Here is a 20,618-nt window from a genome sequence, read left to right as displayed (position 1 = left end):
TTAGTAGTAGTTGAATTGGAAGTGTTTATTATCATTTGGGGAGAGTACGCTGCCTTATGCTCACCTGCTAAACATCTATCTGCTCGACGCTGCAGGGCTGACTACATACGCAATCTGATTGGTTGTTACCGCTCTGAATACGCACTGCTGATTGGGTGTTACCACTATGGTTGTAACCAATCAGATGATTGTATGGGTGGGACAAAGCTGGGTGCTGTGTAGGAGACAGGGGCAGAAAGCAGAGCAGCTTATTTAGACTTTAGCTTAGGCAGCTACTTCATATGTTCGTGTGGAGACTCGTTCGGTACACCTCCGAAGCAAACCCCCGTACCGAAACGGTTCAATACAAATACACATACTGTTACACCCCTAGTTTCAAGTAACTTTAGTTGAGTGTATTTTAACTGACAATGTAAACATCCAGTTTAACAAGTGTAAAACAATGTCCAATTTAGTGTCTTGCCAACGTGTCCTGGGTCGTCCCCATGACCTCCAACCAGTCTAATGTGCCCTAAACACCTCCCCAGAGAGGCGTCCGGAGGGCATCCTGACAGATGCCCAAACCACTTCATCCGTCTCCTCTCGTTGTGGAGGAGTAGCTACTTTACTTTGACCTCCTCCCAGATGACAGAAATTCTCACCTCATCTTTGAGAGCCCTGCCACACAACAGCAAAAACTCATTTCGGCCGCTTGTACCTGTGATCTTGTCCTATCAATCATAACCCAAAGCTCATGACCATGGGTGAGGATGGTAACGTAGATCGACCGGTAAATTGAAAGCTTTGCCAAACGGCTAAGCTCTATTTATACAAGGTCCGCATAACTGCAGACACTGCACCAATCCATCTGTTAATCTTACAATCCATTCTTCCCTCACTCATGAATAAGACTCTGAGGTACTTTAACTCCTCCACTTGGGGAAAGATCTCCTGCCCAAACCGTAGATGTCACTCCACACTTTCTGGGCAAGAACCTTGGAGGTGCTGATTCTCATCTCAGTCGCTTCAGATTCAGCTAACATCCTGGCCAGATGAAGCCATCAGGACCACATCCTTTGCAAAAAGCGGAGACCTAATCCTCCAGTCACCAAATCGGATCCCCTCGACGCCCTGAATGCGCCAAGAAATTCTGTCCACAAAAGTTATAAAGTAAATAGGTGACAAACGGCAGCCCTAGCAGAGTCCAATCTTCACTGGAAACAGGTTTGACTTACTGCCGGCAACGCGGACCAAGCATTAACACCCATCATACAGGGAGCGGACTGCCACAATCTGATGGTCCGATACCCCATACTATCTGAGCACTCTCCACACTCCTTCCCGAGGGACACAGTTGAATGAATGCCTTCTCCAAGACCTGGTGCCATGCACCCTCAAAGACCCTGCGGACTATATAGAGCTTGTCCACAGTTAAACAACCAGGACAACAACTTCTACTGAAACGGAAGTTCGACTAGTCTCTTCTCCAGCACACCTGAATAGACCTTACCGGTATGGCTGAGAAGTGTGATCCCACAAAAGTTGGAACACACCCTCCGGTTCTCCTTCTTAAAGAGAGGTACCACCACCCCGGTCTGCCAATTCAAAACGTATCCAAACTTCTGATTTAAACTTCCCAGGGGGTTCTTCACTAACATTAATGATTTTATCCTCTTACACCAATAAAATGACAGCGGTTGTGAAACTGCACAAGAGCTTGGTTTGTGTGTCTGTTTATTCAGGATGTTTGGTATGTAAACCTGTCATTGTAGAGTGTGTACACTATGCAAACGGCCCGGAACCATTCATGTGTTCGACCTCTGGAGTCCCTGATGGGCTTTCAGCAGTAATTAGCCCATCTGTTTGAGAGAGATAACGAAGCGAATGGTGACGGAAACTTCCACGCTCTCTTCTGTGCTCTCCTGCGGTTTCCCATCATGCACATTATCTAGTAGGAATTTAATTAGCGGGACGGTCTGGGTGAAGGGGATACCAGAGAGCTTCAATAAATCAATATGTTCTACCAGATATAAAGAGATATAATTCATTGCAGGCGTTTGATGAACAGACAGTTCCACAAAATAAAGTGCATTGCTTTCACAAAAAAACTTAAAAGATTACACCTAAAAGTGTACAACCAAATGTCATGTTTCAGGCAATACAGGAAGAGAAAATTTATTATGGGAGGGAGTTTGACTTGTGCGGTGGTGTTGCTGGTTCCCTGTACTTTATATTTTATATCACAGAAAAGGGAAGTTGTTGAAAAAAATAAAAGATGGCTTGCACAGACCACCTTTTTAACAACCCTTATTAAAAAAAAGCAGTTTTCATCTAAGGGTATGCGGATTACAAAAAATCTTGACGGTAATAATACCAAGGGCCTGATTTACTAAGATCCAACCACCACACCCGAAACAGTGTGTACAATCTATAAAATAGTGTGAACTGTTAATGGGCACATTGCATATGATTTACTAAGACTGTATATGCAATTGAAAAGTGGTGCTGACCACCTTATTTAAATGAGGATTGTACGTGTACTAGTGTTGTCCAGATACCGTTACCGGTACCAAAATGTATATCGATGTTTTTTGATACTTTTCCAACTAAAGGAAAGTATGCCAAATTTTAAATTTTTGTTTTATTCTAACAGAAACACTTACAACACAATAAAAATGTTTCCTATTGCACTCAAAGAACGATTCTAGAAGGGAAAAATATACATTAAAGGGCATTAAACACAGTCTGTTTTTCTTCTTGCACTCAAAGAACAATTTCACAAAAATTAGATTAAAATATAATTAAAAAAAACTTTAGTTACATGATGCTAAATTACTTATGATTTATGGTTGCCACTCCTGGTCTGTGTTTTAAGAAAAATTAAATTATTAGTAAGTACAAAAAACAAAACTTTGAATAAATGTACCCAAATAAGACATGTAGCAGGGAAAACACACATTTGTTCAAAATAAAACACAAATAGTAGCAATTTGTTACCAAATTCAGTAATTTTACTTGCACTAGTTGACACGGTCTTGGGCGGTCTTAACTCCGCTAATATTTGGCATCAAACCTGGTTCGATATATATGTGTGCGTGTCTAAATATCTACATGTTATGTATCTACCTGTTATGTATCTACATGTGCACAAAAGAGGAGCTGGTTAACTTTATGAGGGTAGTATAGTATGTGTGTTTAAGAGAATGGCAATATGTTGTCTGAGTGACATCAGTAAGTGAGTGGGCGAGTAAACAGATAGAGAGGGAGACCGAGCACTGCGCAGTAGAAGAATGAATGGGTCCGGTTGTGTCCTGCAAAACTACTAATGAAGCAACCAGATTGTCACAAATAGGCCACCTCGAATTCTGACCGGATGTGGAGCTTAGACCCATTGTAAAGTGAAGGGTTACCCCTGACAAAAACATCTACCCTGTGCTCCTCGACTAAAGTCTGCACCGGAGCAGAACAGCAGGACAGGTGTAACAACTACATTATTACCAGTTACTCTTTATAGCCTCTTGTGCAGATCTGAATGTTCATTATTTAAATGTTTACCTTCTTAGTTTGAAGCTAGGTAGTAATACTAATCACCACTTTTGGTGAGGCGTGTTTTAAAGCAACACTTAAAGCGTGGCACTTCCTTGTTTAAAGCGTCACCTTTACCGTTAGTTTTGAAGCCCAAATACTTCCATATTGCGCTTCATTAACCAGTAGAATTGCTGTTTTTTGCCATTCTTCCCCATCACGATGTTATTGCTTGTCTGCACTTTGTGTGTGCGTTTTGACGCACTCAACATCATGCGCCTCTGCTACATAATCACCGCCGCAGATGAAAGAACTGTACCTGTCCTTTTCAAACGCAGTATAGTACCGATTTCAATCAATTAATATCACGGTACTTTATTAGTACCGGTATGCCGAACAACCCTACCGTGTACTATAAGGGGCATCACCACGGTGACACTCATTTACGGTACATTTATGTTATAATGCTCCTACCTGCGGAGTTTCGATATGTTTTCAGACAAGCAGCAGACATCTACGACTTTTAATTGACATTTTAGAAGCAGTCATGCGGTGCATCTACAATGAGCTTTTTTTTTTTAACAGTTGAAGGCGCAAGGGAGGGCAGCTGCACTATTGTGCTCAAGATTTAAAATATGCATACATCAAAAAGTATTAATCATAAAGGAGTAGTTAATAATATAAATTATATGTAAAAAAAACAAACATCATTAAAAAAATATTAAATGACACCAAGACGCATCAATTGAATTTGTTTTAATCAGCTCCTAAGTCATCCAACAGCTATGAAATTATAAAAGGATGTTGCTGAACAGGCAATATGTCTAATATTTTTATTTCTGACCATTCAAATATGTTGACACGTACATATAGGACGGCGGATTCTCTGTCCATTGTGGGTCTTTGCAGCCCAAGGATGCCTCTTTCACAGGTGTGTACAAACTGTCAGTTTGCACGTCCTTTTCAAATGTGCTAAATAAAACACAGAATAGTGCTCCTAAAACGGTGATAAGTTTTGATAAATCTAATTGCGCATGCTGTATAATATATTTTCATCTTCTCCTCCCAGTATTGTGGGCATTTTGATGATCAGCATATATTCTGCATATTCATGAAGACAAAGATGCAAATTCAATAGCCTGCCTTATTGTCCTCAATTTAAAAGACACGATCCACTTTGCACACAGTTAGTAGATCAGCTTTGCGTGTGCTATCAAGTTTGCACGTGTTTCAAATACACGCAAACCTTCAGTAAACCAGTGTAGTATTAGTATTGGCTCGATACTAGTGCGATGAGGTTGATATTTTTAAGTTGTATCTTTATATTTACAGATGTCTGTGTTTTGTTTTGTTATGTTCATATTATTGCATTGTTTATATTAATATATTTACATAATGTCATATTATTTACACACACAGGGAATAAGTTATTGGATAAAGGAGGGCTTTTGGACCAAAAAGAATAAACATAGTCATGTGCTTTTTTTTTGCTTACTTTTTGTCATGAGTTCACATGTCTTTTTGAGGTATTTTTCTGTGTTCTGTATATTTTCCTTTCCTGGCGCTCTTTTGTTCTAGTGCATTTTCTTTCTACTGTTTTTACTCTGTAAGTAAAGAATTGTGTTATTTTACTTGAGCGCCGCCTTCTGTGTCTACATCCTAGGGTCACGCCATGAGTCGATATTCGTTATTGGAACATTTAGCACTATTGACTTAATTTTGCTTCCACAAAATGTAATATTTGTATTAATTAGACCATACTGAAATAAATTTAGGACCCACATCACATCAATTAAAGTATGAATCATTATTTTGGATACAATAGGGGGTAAAAATGTAAGACATAATTTGGGGGCCAGTTTAATCATGTTGTGGCCAGTGCCCTGTACTTTGCATTGGTTTTGTTGGGGCAGCAGCACCAGCAAAAGGGACTTACACCGGATTGACAAACTGATCCGAAAAGCTGGCAAAACAGGAGGCGTTTGTGTCAGTGAGGGACAGGAGGACACTGGACAAACTGCTGGCAATCATGGACAATCCTGCCCACCCACTTCACCAGACAATTGAGAAACAGCGGAGTTCATACTCCAACAGGCTCCTTCAGCTTTGTGCCCACTGTGTTCGATTCAAGAACTCCTTCATTCAGCACTCCATCCAGCAGTATAATCACTCGCCATACAGCAATAGATGATATTTGTCTATTACCTGTTAGCTACTTCTCTTTGTTTATAATGTCTATTTTCTGCTAGATTTACTCTCTATTTTATGCTGTAGCTGTTACATACTGTAATATTGTACATGGTAATTGTTGTATATTGTATATATATGATAAAATCATATAATATAATATAATATAATATAATATAATATAATATAATATAATATAATGATATAATATATCAGTATATATCATATAGTGTACATATATTATCTAAATATTACGTATATATATGTTATATTTTATATTGCCATATTTAGTCTATTTTATTCCTGCATTGTCCTTTCCATCCTTACACTTTCCATCATTTGTAACTGAGCTACTGTTTGGAACAATTTTCCTTGTGGATCAATAAAGATTGTCTAAGTCACTAAGTTGTGCATTACATATGCTAAAACCAATCCAAATAGGTTAATATCCTGTATCATAGGCTATATAAGCTTTGTATTATAGATGCCATATGGATACCAATGTAATATCAAATAGCAAATCTCTTTAATAACTATTTTTTTTATCAAAATAAACCACATGCCAGTAAAAAACTAGTTATGGGCAAAAATGGCCCCTGGACTGCACTTTTGGCACCCCTGGTTTACATAGATAATAATACATTGTAATAAAAATAATAAGTGGTTGGTATTACTGAATCAAGAAATCAACAATAAATGTACCTGTGGCCATGATGAGCCCGGGTGAAGACTCTTTAGATAAAATGGGTATCCTTCTCAGCTGTATGTTTAGTAGTTGGCTCCAGCGCTGGGCCAGATGGAGAGAGCAACCTTTGCTGAGCTAAAGAGTAAAGCAAGAGAGGAGAGTGAGATGATAGCTCTTTATGAAAAGCTTATTGTCCCCCATCCAACATTGATCTTTTGTTAAGTGCTTACAGGGTTAATAAAATTAAGTGAAAGTAAAGCACCATGGTCAACTTCACCAAAGAGGAAATGTTACGTATAGAAAGAGGTTTGTGTGTATATCATTTATACACACACATATCATATATATATATATATATATATATATATATATATATATATATATATATGAGTGTATATATGATATGTGTGTGTATAAATGATATGTGTGTGTATGTACTGTATATGTATAAATGAGGTAGATCACATCGACTTGGTCATTTATTAAGTAATTGATTAACGTTGAAAAACTTATTGGGGTTTTACCATTTAGCAGAGGTGGGACCAAGTCATTGTTTTGCAAGTCACAAGTAAGTCTCAAGTCTTTGCCCTCAAGTCAAGTCTCGAGTCAAGTCCCGAGTCAAGACAGGCAAGTCTCAAGTCAAGTCCAAGTCAAAACTGAAAAGTCTCAAGTCAAGTCCCAAGTCCTGCATTTTGAGTTTCGAGTCATTTCAAGTCCTTTTAACCACAGACTAATATATTTACACAGATTGTGTATGCTTTTAAAACGCTGTATGTATTTATTATAAAAGAAAATATTGCTGACATTGCACTTCATAATAGCACTATTAACCAGTTATTTTAAACATGTAACTCATTCCTTTAAAGAATAAACACATTTAAAAAAACAAGTGCAACTGTAATTATTTGCACAAAAGTGTTATCATTGTATTTTGATGGCATATTGCATTGGCACTAGTTCCACAGCAGTTTCCATCCTGTTTTTTACCTTATCTCATTGATCTCATCTCATACTGTATGTGTTTTAAAGTGTGCGTACACATGAAAACCATAAATACATGAACATAACAATGAACAGAGTTGTACTTTTTAGATGTCTGGGCCCTATGGAATTTGTACACATATTCTTAATATAGTATACATTTTAACTGACCTTTATTTGACTATGTTTGTCTTTTTGTAGGTGGCTAAAATACGTGGTGCTGCTGACCGCCGTCTAACGTTACGTTACTGTGTGTGATACATTCACGAACGTAACATTATGTGTAGGTACCTCATGCAGCCCTGCTTAAAAAAAATCACTTGACAAAAAGTATGAATAAGGTAGCGAGCTGCACTGGACGCAACAGATTGTAGTGTTTGCAATGACTTATAACCATAGACTTATTATAAGTAGACCCAGCATTGGCTGCTGTGACGCGAGCAATTTGGCCACCATCTTGAAGTGGTGATGAGGAGCTGGCGAGCAGCCTAAACTGACAGGTAGAAAACAAAGATGCCGAGCTGGAGTTCAGCGTTTGACAGCTCAAATGAGCGGACTGTTGAAAATAGGAATCGGGTGATTACTTTTCACAAGTAAGATTTAACATTAACATACTATTGGTAGTATTTTGTGAAAACAATATTATCACAGAGTTGTGAAGGAGCAAATATCTTCAATATTTGTATGTGAAAATCACAAAGAAATCTTCTGGAGGAGGATGACCCCTCCACTGATATTTGGTTTACAAACTTTCAGCCACACCTAAAACAAAATTCACCAGCCACCACTGATTATGATGCATTCATCATTTTAGGCAAAACATAAGACAATACTCTCTTAACAGTATAATTGTAACCAGGAATAAGTCTTCAAGTAACAATATTCAAATACTAACATTGTTGGGTAAAACAGACTTTGGTTTTATTTTGAATCCAGTGAAACAGATCGGTGGCTTTAGCTGACATAAAGACTTTCAGGCTTTTATATATGTTTAAGTATTTGGCAGACACTTTTAACCAAAGCAACATACGTGAAAAATACGTATAAAACAATCACTGTAAACATGATTGTTTAGGGGAAGAATGTAATACAAAATATCAATACAAAGTGTCAAAACAGAATAAACTCTCAGCTGTTGCAGCAACAGAGATAAAGTCTATTGGTCCGTAAGATATATAGATATCTGATATATTCATACATTGTTTATGTAGGATATATGCATGTATATATAACCTAATCATATTGTTTCTTCAACTTAAAAATAGCTGACCGTTTTTCCCCCCTTCTCTGGGGTTATTATTCCCAGTTTTGATCTTGGACGTCTGGTCACTTAAAGCATATAAGAATATTCTATTACTGTTAAGCAAACTATGAACACGCCAAAACATGTGTCCTTTATCGTAGCTACACATATGACAAAGAAAACGCGTGAAAATCAGTGGTATTCAGTGAGATAAAATGCGCTGACAGTTCATTGCTCCTGCCAAATGAATTGCACTGAGTGGAGTTGATCACCACTCCAAGATGGCGGCCAAGCGTCTCGTCTCGTCAGCGCCAGTAGTGGTCGAGGCTGCGTCTACTTATAAGATGTATATAGGTCTAACGTTAGCAGTGAGTTTACAGCCTCACGATTTAACTACACAGCCAATAAAAGTTACGTTACTCGGCCAATAAACGTTAGCTTACATTCAAAACTTACCCTTCATTGTGCATCTTCAAATGTCGAACGAAGTTGGAAGTTGTTGCGTCTCCGTCTGTAATCTTCCAACCACATGTTTTGCATACGGCAATTCGTTATTTGTTGACCAAGTTGTTGTTTTAATACCCGAACAAAACTATTTTTGGCATAATTTTTCCTCACTGGCGCTTTTGTTTAAGAGCTCTTCTTTGTTGGTTTTTCTGCAATTTGATTGGATGAACGCTGTGTGACGAAAATAACGGGGATGTAATTTGATTGGCTGTTGTTCTGACAGGTAGCGCGCACACTGTCACACACACTTGTACACGATGGAAGATACGGAGCGCTCCTGAATAACTTTTTAATTGTTGGGTTTTGGGGAAAGTAGCAAGTCATGTTAAGTTTAAAGGCTCAAGTCCGAGTCAAGTCACAAGTCATAGATGTTAAAGTCTAAGTCGCGTCGCAAGTCTTTTCACATTTTGTCAAGTCGAGTCTAAAGTCATCAAATTCATGACTCGAGTCTGACTCGAGTCCAAGTCATGTGACTCGAGTCCACACCTCTGCCATTTAGTGGTCAATTGTACGGAATATGTACTGTAATGTACAATCTACTAATACAAGTTTCAATCAATCAATGAATCAATCAATCAAATCAAAGAATGCCTACTGAGCCTATGGTGCTGTTAAGTTATTGTGGCTCAATGTGCCATTTTTTATTCTTATTTTAATTTACTATTATTTAATATATATTATTGTTTTAGTTGCTTAAGAGATATTCCTGGCTCTGAATTTGCTCATTGCTATTTTTATGTTTTTGTGCATTATTTGTTGCCGTGATCAGGTTACTCATCAGTTACTCAGTACTTGAGTAGTTTTTTCTCAACATACTTTTTACTTTTACTCAAGTAAATATTTGGGTGACTACTCCTTACTTTTACTTAAGTAATAAATCTCTAAAGTAACAGTACTCTTACTTGAGTACAATTTCTGGCTACTCTACCCAGCTCTGATTATTTGTAGTCTTCCTTTACAGATAACTCGTCAAAGCAATTTATGTTTGTAATAAGTTTGGAGCCTTAATATGGACGATGTTAGTGTTGTTACGATTCTGTTTCCCAAATGATTATCAATTTCTGATTCTTGAAAGGCATGGTCAAACAAATACTATTCATTTCTCATGGGGCTATTTTCAGGCAGTACATAAATATCACTCGTTTAAACTGAACATAAATGTAATGAAGTTTCTTTCCACAGAGTACACTTTTGCAAAAATGTTACTTTTTGTTTAAATCTCAAAAGAACAAATAATTTAACACATATTCTGTTGTTTGTGTTAGAAATAGGGATGTCCGATCAAAATCCACGAGCATATAAGAAAAACTGAACAGTCCAGTTGCGATCAATTGAATGGTTCAAAATAGATAATAAAGAATATTTTAAGTATTTGAAGCCATTTAGGCGTCTCCTAAGTTAACATCTGAGTATCAGTGTAAGATGAAGTGCATGAACAAAAAAATATTAACAACAAAAAGTGTTTTACCTGGCAGTCTACAGTTCCTCCCAGACTGTCGGCCGTGGGGGGTTGAAGCAATTCCCACGTCCCTCCTTTGTCGAAAGTGATGACTGACCGCATGTTGTTTTCACTGACGGACCCGTTAATAAGTGTGGCGATGAAGACTCCTCTGAGTCCCTCCACGCGATGCAGGTCAGCAAAGGGCTCATTAGCAAAGTATCTGAAACAAAGACATCAATGCATTGCAGTTGATCAATAAAATGTTGAACTGTTGGGACCCTTTCACATTGTCATCTTTACTTGGAGACCTGCATGTGTGGTCTGCTTCTTTCCGTGGTGTGAAACTAAAACTACATACATCACGGTGGAATACATGGTGGTGGTGTTTATATCAACATCAACTTTTTTTGATTGTCGAACATTAGCCACTTGTTGATATGTAGAGACAATATCCATTTAATATAGTTCTCCTTTGCTGTCAAATGCCTTGGTATACATTAGGTGTAATCCGAAGCCCAGTGACAATCAATTAAACCATTTGTGTATTCTGATCAATCTCATCGATGGTAATCTTCAGAGCGGAGTGATCTTCTTACAGAACTTTTGTATATCGCCGCAGTGCTGTGTTTTTCTCTCTGAGATTCTCAATTTCTTTAATTATTTAATCTCTTCAAACTCTAAAATTGCTTATGTCTTTCTTCTTTTTTTTGCTACATCACTCTTATTAAGATTATATTTTGTGATTGTAGCTTTCTATAGTTGATTTGACTATGGTTTGGGTCTTTGCAAAGATGTATAATCATTGCATTGCTATAACTTACACCAGACTGACACAGGATGAGTTCATTCACTGTATAATAACACAATGACAAGGCTGTTAAATTATTTGTTAATGGCAGACATTTATCCACAAAAATATAATGAAGCTGCTGATGGTGTGTTTGACAGAGAAGCAGCTCACAGGACAAAACGTTTAAGTCCGCTCTCTAAGGTAAATATTCATCATCAGGGGTGCCCATTATGTTGACCACGGGCTACCAGTCAATCACGGAGGGGTTCAATCACCAGGATTTAAAAAAAAAAATGGAAATCATTACTGGTTATCAATCTGCACTTTGACCATTTGTGCATGCTCAGTATGGCGAAAAAATGGGAGGCAGGAACTCGGTAAACGCTTTTTATTCCAACATAGACTCCCACACACCTGTTGTCAAGAGTCTAAAGACCAACCTCACAGTTCCTGTCTTCAAAATAAAAGGGATGTGCCGTCCTGCCTGCGCTAACAAAATAAGGGCCTCAAAGTACAAGGTTACACAAGCAAAGTTATCCTCTAATGTATTTTTTCTAAAGGGTATACAAAAAAAAGATTATGGGAACTGGAAAAATAAGAAACGAAAAACCTACCACTTTCGTTGGAATGGAAGGAGGACTTTTTTTCCTACACAATGTCAATTCGAAGTTGTGGAGCTTATCAGCAACTACTAAACATCCTGGCTTGTCTGAATCCAATCAATGCAAGTCATCAGAGTAAGGTAATGCAAGATACACCAACATATATTGCTGTCTTCAAGAAAAAAAAAAAACAGAATCTATATGAATTAATATTACACAAGACACACAGAACATGCCCGTTTCACAGGATCATGCTCCAAAGAACTTCTCCTTGTCCGATTCTTAAAAAAAGATTTATGGCAAAAAGTCATACTATTAATTATGGTAAACTACTCCTCTCCATATTAGGACAATGAGTACTTATTCACAATTTGAAAAGTTACACAGAAATTTGTGCTGGCCAGATCTTCCTGTCAGCACTGAAAGACCTGGCCTGAAGGCTGTGTGGTCATGACGCAAGTGTCTCCTTGTAGCGTTATTTGTGTTTCTTTTTGTGCTGCAGAGCAGGTACCTGCTGCAAACCAGTTTTTTACTGAATCAAGCCCCATTAACTGTCACACAACTGTTAATCTTTCCTGCTAAATAAATGAAATTTTATAAAACTACTGTAGTTGTTCATAGAACATTTTATTGTATTGTTTTTTATACAATAGTCATTATTAGAAGTTATATTTTTACTAAACTTATGTCACATGTTAAAATAGTAGTGTTTGTTGGCGGCTCAGAACAGAATAACTGCATTTCAATTAATTTCAATTGGGAAGACTGATTTGCGATACAAGCATTTTGGGGAACAAGCTAAAATTAAACTCATAAGCCAAGGTAAAACTGTAAACAATATATAAAAACACAAGACTCAAAATATACAAAAGTTAAAGAAAACCATGTCGACAAACTGTCATAGTATCACAAATCATGTATTACACCAATACTCCTTTTGTCTCCCTCCTTATGGCCAGTTTTTTGGGATTTTGGTTGGTTGGTCCAAGGTGCAGCGACATTAATGGATTCGATTTTATTAGTTTACACATATTAGGGAAAAATATCACAAATATCTTTAGAGGATCACTACAGCTACAGTTTTTACAGTATTTGGACACCTCATGAGCAGGTACATGACATATGAATGTAGGGCTGGGCGATATGGCTTTTTTAATATCTCGATATTTTTAGGCCATATCATGATACACTATATATATATATATATATATATATATATATATATATCGATATTTTGCCTTAGCCTTGAATTAACATTTGATACATATAATCACAGAAGTATGATGATTCTATTTGTCTAAATTAAAAATTCTTGTTCATACTGCATTAATATATGCTTATTTTAAACTTTCATGCAGAGAAGGAAATCACAACTAAGTCAATTGACCAGAAGGAAATCACAACTAAGTCAATTGACCAAAACTGTATTTATTAAACAGTTATTAGCAGGTGACTTTTCAAATGATGCTACACATTAGCAGTAATGCTACTTTTGGTAGCAACGCTTGTGCCCCACACTTCACAAATTAAAGTTGTCTATTCGACATCTTCCCGCTTGAAGCCAAACCACCGCCAGACGATGGACCCCCTGCTGTTTTTCTTGGGAATTAATTCTTCCTTCATTTGTTACCAGATTTGCACCTTCTTTCTCTCGTACTACCACTCGCACGGCTCCGCTAGCATCACAGCTAACATTACCCATGCTGCTACCTCTCTGCTCCGTGAGGGCGTATAAGTATGTGACATATGATGTGACAGTATGTGACGTATGTAAGAAGGTGCGCTGACTGTCTGTGAGAAGGAGACACAAGAAGGAGTGGGAAGAGCCTGTAGTGTAATGCCCGCAGCTAAAAGCAATTGCGTGAGAACGTATACTCGAATATTACGATATAGTCATTTTCTATATCGCACAGCGACAAACCCGCGATATATCACGTATATCGATATATCGCCCAGCCCTATATGAAAGATTATAAAAGTGTGTGTTCATGCATAGCGGAGTTCATTCCCTAAAAATAGGACATAGAATTAACCTGGGCTGAGTAAAAGACTGTGTGTGTGTGTGTGTGTGTGTGTGTGTGTGTGTGTGTGTGTGTGTGTGTGTGTGCGTGCGTGCATGCGTAAATACCTGATGAGTGTGTTACTTCCAGAGCCTTCAGGACTGTAATACAGAACATTCTCCAATGACAGTGAAAAGGAAAGACCCTGTGTGTCTGAGATGTACAGGTGTGTGACATTGTTGGAATGGTTCACACACACAAACACTTGATCCTCAGAAGCATCAGCAATGTAGTACTCCTGTTAGCAGAAGGAGGACAACAAAAAAATAATAATTTGAAGATGTCTCAAAGGTAAAAACTATGAATATCATAAATGGTTGCATTAATTATTTCTAGAAGTGGATCAATGTGTCATTCACTTTCGCCAAGAGAAAACTGCTCACCGTGATTGGATGGCGGGTCATAAATTGAGCAGCTTTCATTGGTTGGCGGTTGTAAGAGACCCAGAGCTGAACAGATAAAGGTTCACGACTACCAAGCAGTTTCTGAAAAAGTAAAGGTGTGTAACTTTAAATGTAAAAGAAAAGACGGTTCTTATCAACATCTTAGTACCATCTGCTAACCCAGCTATCTAAAGTAGATTCAAGCGTGAAAGCCAATTCCTTAGTAATTACAGTGTTTCCATATATTCCTTCACTTGTGGCAAGCCACCACAAGTGAAAAAAAAAAATCATGTTTGTACATAGACTGGACTTTCACATTAAGTCAGGACCCGGGGTGACCACCATGCATCCATCCGTGACGTTTCTGCGCCCAAACATAGTGCTGGGTATTGTGGCCAGACAGCTACATTTTTGTTTCATCTGACATCACATCGAAAAAGATAAGACCTTCTGGAGGAAAGTTCTGTGGTCGGACGAAACAAAAATTGAGTGGTTTGGCCAAAATACCTCGCAATATGTTTGGAGGAGAAAAGGTGAGGCCTTTAATCCCAGGAACACCAAACCTACCGTCAAGCACGGTGGTGGTGGTAATATGCTCTGGGCCTGTTTTGCTGCCAATGGAACTGGTGCTTTACAGAGAGTATATGGGACAATGAAAAAGGAGGATTACTTGAAAATTCTTATCATGCAACCAGGCTTGAAAAGTGCTGCACAGAGGAATGGGCAAAACTGCCCAAAAATAGGTGTGCCACGCTCTGGCACCATGTTTAAAAAGACTTGAGACTGTAATTGGTACCAAAGGTTCATCAAAAATGTATTGGGCAAAGGCTGTGAATACTTATGTACGTGTGATTTTTCCCACGTGTGATTTTTTTAAACAATTGTATTTTTAATAAAAATCAAATTTTCATATGTTCAATGAATTTATTATATTTTGGAATAAGGCTGTAACATTACAAAATGTGGAAAAAGTGAAGCGCTGTGAATACTTTCCAGATGCAATGTATCTACACAATAATCAAACCAAGCCATAAGATTGAAAATACTGAATTTTTATACAAAGTCACAAATAAATGTGCACACAGTGGATAGTTTTGGCTTTGACTTTGGTTATGTTGGCAACCACTTATGTCGACGTCCCTCAGCCACCCTGAGGGGCGTCAACGTAAAATGGTTCCACATGACAATTTTTTATATTTAAAATGGTACCATAACCATAACCATGACCATTTGATGTATAAAATGCAATATTTTAGATTAATAATGAATGACAATAATCAATGGAGCTTTGTTTTTGTTGGCCTGTTTGAAAGGGAAAAAAAACAACAAAATAACCTCTTCAACCAAATTATGCATGCAATACCATAGCGTGATTCACCATGAAATATTTACAATCACAGTAGACAAATTACTCACAGTCACCCTTTCTTTCGATTCAACTGTTAAAACACTATATCAACAGCATGCTGTGAGCCCACACTCGAACGACAGTAAATATGTCCATGAAAAACAAGAGAGGAGATGCAAGCCAAATTATATTCACCATCTGTTCCACTATCTGTCTGCTGCCTCACATAGTCTTCCAATACAGAAACACAGAAAACTGACAATGTACCGAAGACAAACAAAAAACGGGTTTGTGCTGAAGCGGCTTAATCAGTTTATTGTGCAATAAGCAAAGTTTTGAAAACACCCCAAAAGTGGATCGAAAATATACAATACAAGCACTCTTTTACAAACAGTCCTGAAACATGTTCATCTGTGTAAAGCTTGACAGCTAAATGTGCTCCATAAGCACACATGGTTGCTCTTTTCTTGTATTTTAGTGAAGTCATATACAAAAAGTTAAATATGGTAGGCTATAGGCTACTAGGACCTAACAGCTACAGAACAGTGTGTGGGGCGTTGTGCCTCGGTTGGTAGAGCGGCCGTGCCAGAAACTTGAGGTCCCCGGGTTCGAGCCCCGCATCCGCCATCCAAGTCACTGCCGTTGTGTCCTTGGGCAAGGTACTTTACCCACCCGCTCCCAGTGCCACCCACACTGGTTTAAACATAACTTAAATAGTGGGTTTCACAATGTAAAGCGCTTTGAGTCACTAGAGAAAAGTGATACATAAATATAATTCACTTCACACTTCACTAACACAAGCAAGCTAGCAAGGATTTAACGACATGAAAATTTCATAATACGATTATTGTGATAAAAATGATCAAAGTTGTCATCATTAGCATGGTATTGTTTAATGGGCTCAGCAAGTACTTACACACACTGAACACATTAAAAAGTATTACCTAACAGGTGTGTTCCCATCAGTCAACTTAAAGATAGCACGTGTCCATTTCAGATGGTTAATAATAAATAAGTCTGTGTTTTTTACTCCAGTGTTCTTTATTCGTCTGATGTCACTTGATCAATCATTCCCTAACATTTACAAAATAATAAAAGTATGTATGATTTGTGCTGATGATATATCGGATCAATATCGATATTAGCCAATGCTTGTTTGTATCGTATACGAAGGGACGCCATTAACGATGACCATGTTCAGCTTTTTTGCAAGAACCAAAGTTATCCATTGATGGAAAAAATGCTGTGATCCTCAGCGTGTTTGTAGTGCCTAATAAAAATTCACCAAGCAGCCGTCAATTTCAGATTCACCGCCTTAGCTTTATGTTAAGGAGTGATTGATTAAATCAAAGAAATAAAAATCCCGACTGGCCACCCAGGAAAGGGAGATTTACTGTCATCTCCTGGCTACTCTAAAAACGTCTGTCTTCTGCTTTTCCTAAGAGCAGATAAAATGTCTCCAAGGAAAGGGGTTTGTTCTTTGATCTTACATTTGACTCAGGTTTCCAGGGCAACGGGTCCTGTGCTGGGTTATTTTGATGAGATTGTGAGGTTGCTGCTCGCAAATACCTCACATTCAGGTGTCATGGAATGTATTGTGTGAGACTTTGTGTGTGTGACTTTAAACTGACCATTTACTGATGTATCCTCTGATGCTGGATTGCTTAAAAAAAGCAACGATATATTTCTTTGATCCAAGACGTTCAAAAGTTTATATCTTGTTAAAAGTCAAGTGACTTCTTTAGTGTAAAGTTCAAACATTTTTCAACCCTCTCACCTTTGTGATGGTGGCAAAAATGTATTTGTCCCTGAGCTGGAAGCTGTCAACCTGCTCCAGAATCACTTTCCGGTTCTGTTCAGTCTGGAAGAAGTCAGTACTGCTGAGTATAGTGAAGACATCCTGGGGCTCATGCCTCTGGACCAGCACAGTAGTGGGGGTGTCGTAAGGCTCCACACCCCTGGAGAAAATTGAAATATTATACATTTTGAGTGATAAAACAATAATATAGACTGAAATCATACAACTTGTTATAATGCTAAATGTAATTCAAGAAGGTGGATGATAAATCATATTAACATTTGTTGTCATCAAATACAGTCACACTTCGACTTTTGTTGTCTATTTCAAAAGGTCTGTTGAAAACTGAATCGAATTAAAACATTTTTAAACATTCTCATAGAAAATAATGTAAATCCGGTTCATCTGTACCAGAAACACAAAAATGTTGACCCCCGAACATTTTTTAACATACTAATATTACGATTAAAAAATTAAAAAGAAAATGCCAACAATTAAGTAGGGAAGTTAGGAGAGAAGAATCGAGGAGGGTGAAACCCTCGGAAGGCCACAGCCGTACTTTGCTATGACTTTTTTAATTAGAGTTTTCCCCATTTTTACAAAGTGTAAGCACTATAAGAACACACCAACAAGGATTGTGTGCTCACAAAACTTTGTTTACGTTAACTGATGCAATCACACGCTCGCGGAAAAAAACTTTATGGCACAACACATTACACAAAATCATCTAAATATTAATAATAGAGAACTTCCAGAGCAAACGTTGTTAGTTTAGGATACAAGTGCTCAAGCTTATGAGATTTTAAGGATATGAGTTGTCGCTTGGCTAAGTGCTTTGTAATTCGGGTCACAAGCCTTGCACTGCCAGTTGCCGTAGCGAATGCCACAGTGAACAACGTAAGATCCGAACAGAAACAAAACATCAAGTGTACCAATCGCAAGTATTTTCTTAAAACTAAAGCCCAACATAAATTCGTTTTTGCCAAACACAGGAACAAATTCATCAAAAAACAAAACAAAGCCGTTTGGGCACAACACTGCTGGTATGCACTATACCGGAGCAGAATGATTCTATAACGCCAGCCAAGGATGTTGAAATAATAGCTAAACGGCGGACATTTATCAATGAAAATATTGGGGAGTTGCTGATGGGGTGGTTGACAGAGAAGCAGCTTGTAGGTTATACTGTAGAAGTACGCACTCCAAATGCTGTACATTATTATTGCATTACTTTATAAAACTACTGGAGTTTTTTGTGTTACTTTTTGTGTTGTTCTTGATACAATGTTTCTCATCAAAAAGTTAGTTTTTTTATAAAAGTCATGTTAAAAGTGTGCTTCTTTGAGGGCACCAGGGTGCGGGGGGCAAGGATCAAGAAACGATTAAATTGACTTTCAATGGGCGATGTTGATTTGAGATAAGAGTGTTCTACGCTACAAGCACTTTTATACAACCAATTATGCTTATAAGTTATAAGTTGAGGAGCACTTACTTTAGCATATGTAATATGTATTTAGTGAAATTGTGGGGTTTTGGAGGAGGAGGAGCACAGAGTAAATGGATTTAAATTTGCTTAAATTGGGGACAACTGTTTTAAAAATGCAAGTTTTTAAGGGACGAGTTGCGTCACACGATGAGTAAAAAAGGTACCTTAAGGTACAGAAACTCTGTACTTGTAAACTAAAGGTCCACACAAAAATATCGGAATGTGAATGTCGCATAGATTTTGTAAAAAAAACAACAACAAAAAAACTATGCAGTCATACTGTTTGTATAAAGCAAGTCTGTCTATAAAGCACCTGCACAGTGTGGTGGATTGATTGAAGAGGTTGACTTTGTGTGTCTTCGACAGCCTTCCAAATCAGCTTGTTTTTCCTCTGAGGCTTCAGAGTTTTAACATAGAAAGCAGTGTCTCTGAAATGCTGTGGCGCTGTAGATTTTAGTCAAAAGCTCCTTGTTTGACACACCGACACTGTCTGGATAAAAATGCCTGCATAACTATTTGCATGCTCTCAACATTGCCTCCATTTAATTGATTCAACTCTTTAAGGAGAAACGCTTTAAACTCTTTTTCCGTATGTCCTACCCAGAAGAACCAAGAACACTGCCATCAACTAATGCTTGTCAACATGACAAAAATGAGCTATTGCTTTTACATTTACTTGTGACTTTGGTCGGAAAAATAAGGTGAATGGGTTAAATTAAAGGATTGTTCCTATGGTAGCGACATTGTTTCCTTGATTTGAGCAAACTATTACTGGGTGCTATTTTTGTAAATTACAGAAATGTTATACAGTAATAATGGTTATGGTAGAGCTCGACGATTTTGGCAAAAATAATAATTATGACTATTTTGACTGATATTATAATTAGTTTAATTACACAATTATCCCTTCGTCTGAAAACATAAGTATTTATTGTACCACCAAAACACAACTTTAAATATAGTTTTAAAAAAATAGATATGAATTAGTAACGAATAGACTACAACAAGTAAAATAATAATAACAGCAATAACCATACATTTAAATGACAATAACAACATGTTTTAATAATTTTTAATTCAATTTTTTTACCTTTAACACCTATTTTACCACCATAGAATAAGTGCTTTTTGTGCCAGATAAAATGTTATGAACTGCGAGGAGGTGGTGACTTGTACAGGGTGTACTCCGCCTTCCGCTCGAATGCAGCCGAGATAGGCTCTAGCACCCCCCGAATGGGACAAGTGGTAGAAAATGGATGGATGGATGAATGAAATGTTTGTTAATTGGATGCCAAGATCTTCACATATATTGGTATAATGCATATTTGGACAATTTTGACAAAGCATAACAATTGTGTAAATAATCAGAATATGCTTTAAGTACATTGTTGGGTTTTTGGGGTTTTTTTCATAAAGAAATACAATCATGTGTGCTTACGGACTGTATCCCTGCAGACTGTATTGATCTATATTGAAATATAATGTATATTTTGTGTTTTTATGTTGAATTAATAATAAAAAATAAAAAAATAAAAATTTCTGCGGCCCGGTGGTTGGGGACCACTGCCTTAGGGCACAAATGTTGCAAGTTTTGAGGGAGCGG

At 37.5% G+C, this 20,618-nt stretch overlaps 1 protein-coding gene across 1 annotated transcript in view; it reads right to left on the bottom strand.

Annotated features, from left to right (window-relative positions):
* Positions 1-20,618, bottom strand: part of sorl1 (sortilin-related receptor, L(DLR class) A repeats containing) — a 150,950-nt gene that overhangs the window by 88,806 nt on the left and 41,526 nt on the right. Inside the window, exons 6-10 of the mRNA XM_061918791.1 lie at positions 17,509-17,689; positions 14,384-14,485; positions 14,069-14,238; positions 10,576-10,768; positions 6,394-6,511 (exon numbers count right to left, since the gene is read on the bottom strand). Of these exons, the coding sequence (XP_061774775.1) occupies positions 6,394-6,511; positions 10,576-10,768; positions 14,069-14,238; positions 14,384-14,485; positions 17,509-17,689 (764 nt within the window). The remainder of the gene's footprint in view (positions 1-6,393; positions 6,512-10,575; positions 10,769-14,068; positions 14,239-14,383; positions 14,486-17,508; positions 17,690-20,618) is intronic.

This window comes from Nerophis ophidion, linkage group LG13 (genome assembly GCF_033978795.1).
Source record: "Nerophis ophidion isolate RoL-2023_Sa linkage group LG13, RoL_Noph_v1.0, whole genome shotgun sequence".
NCBI lineage: Eukaryota > Metazoa > Chordata > Actinopteri > Syngnathiformes > Syngnathidae > Nerophis > Nerophis ophidion.
The sequence above is the reverse complement of the archived record's forward strand: the minus strand, read 5'-3'. Positions and strand labels throughout refer to the sequence as shown.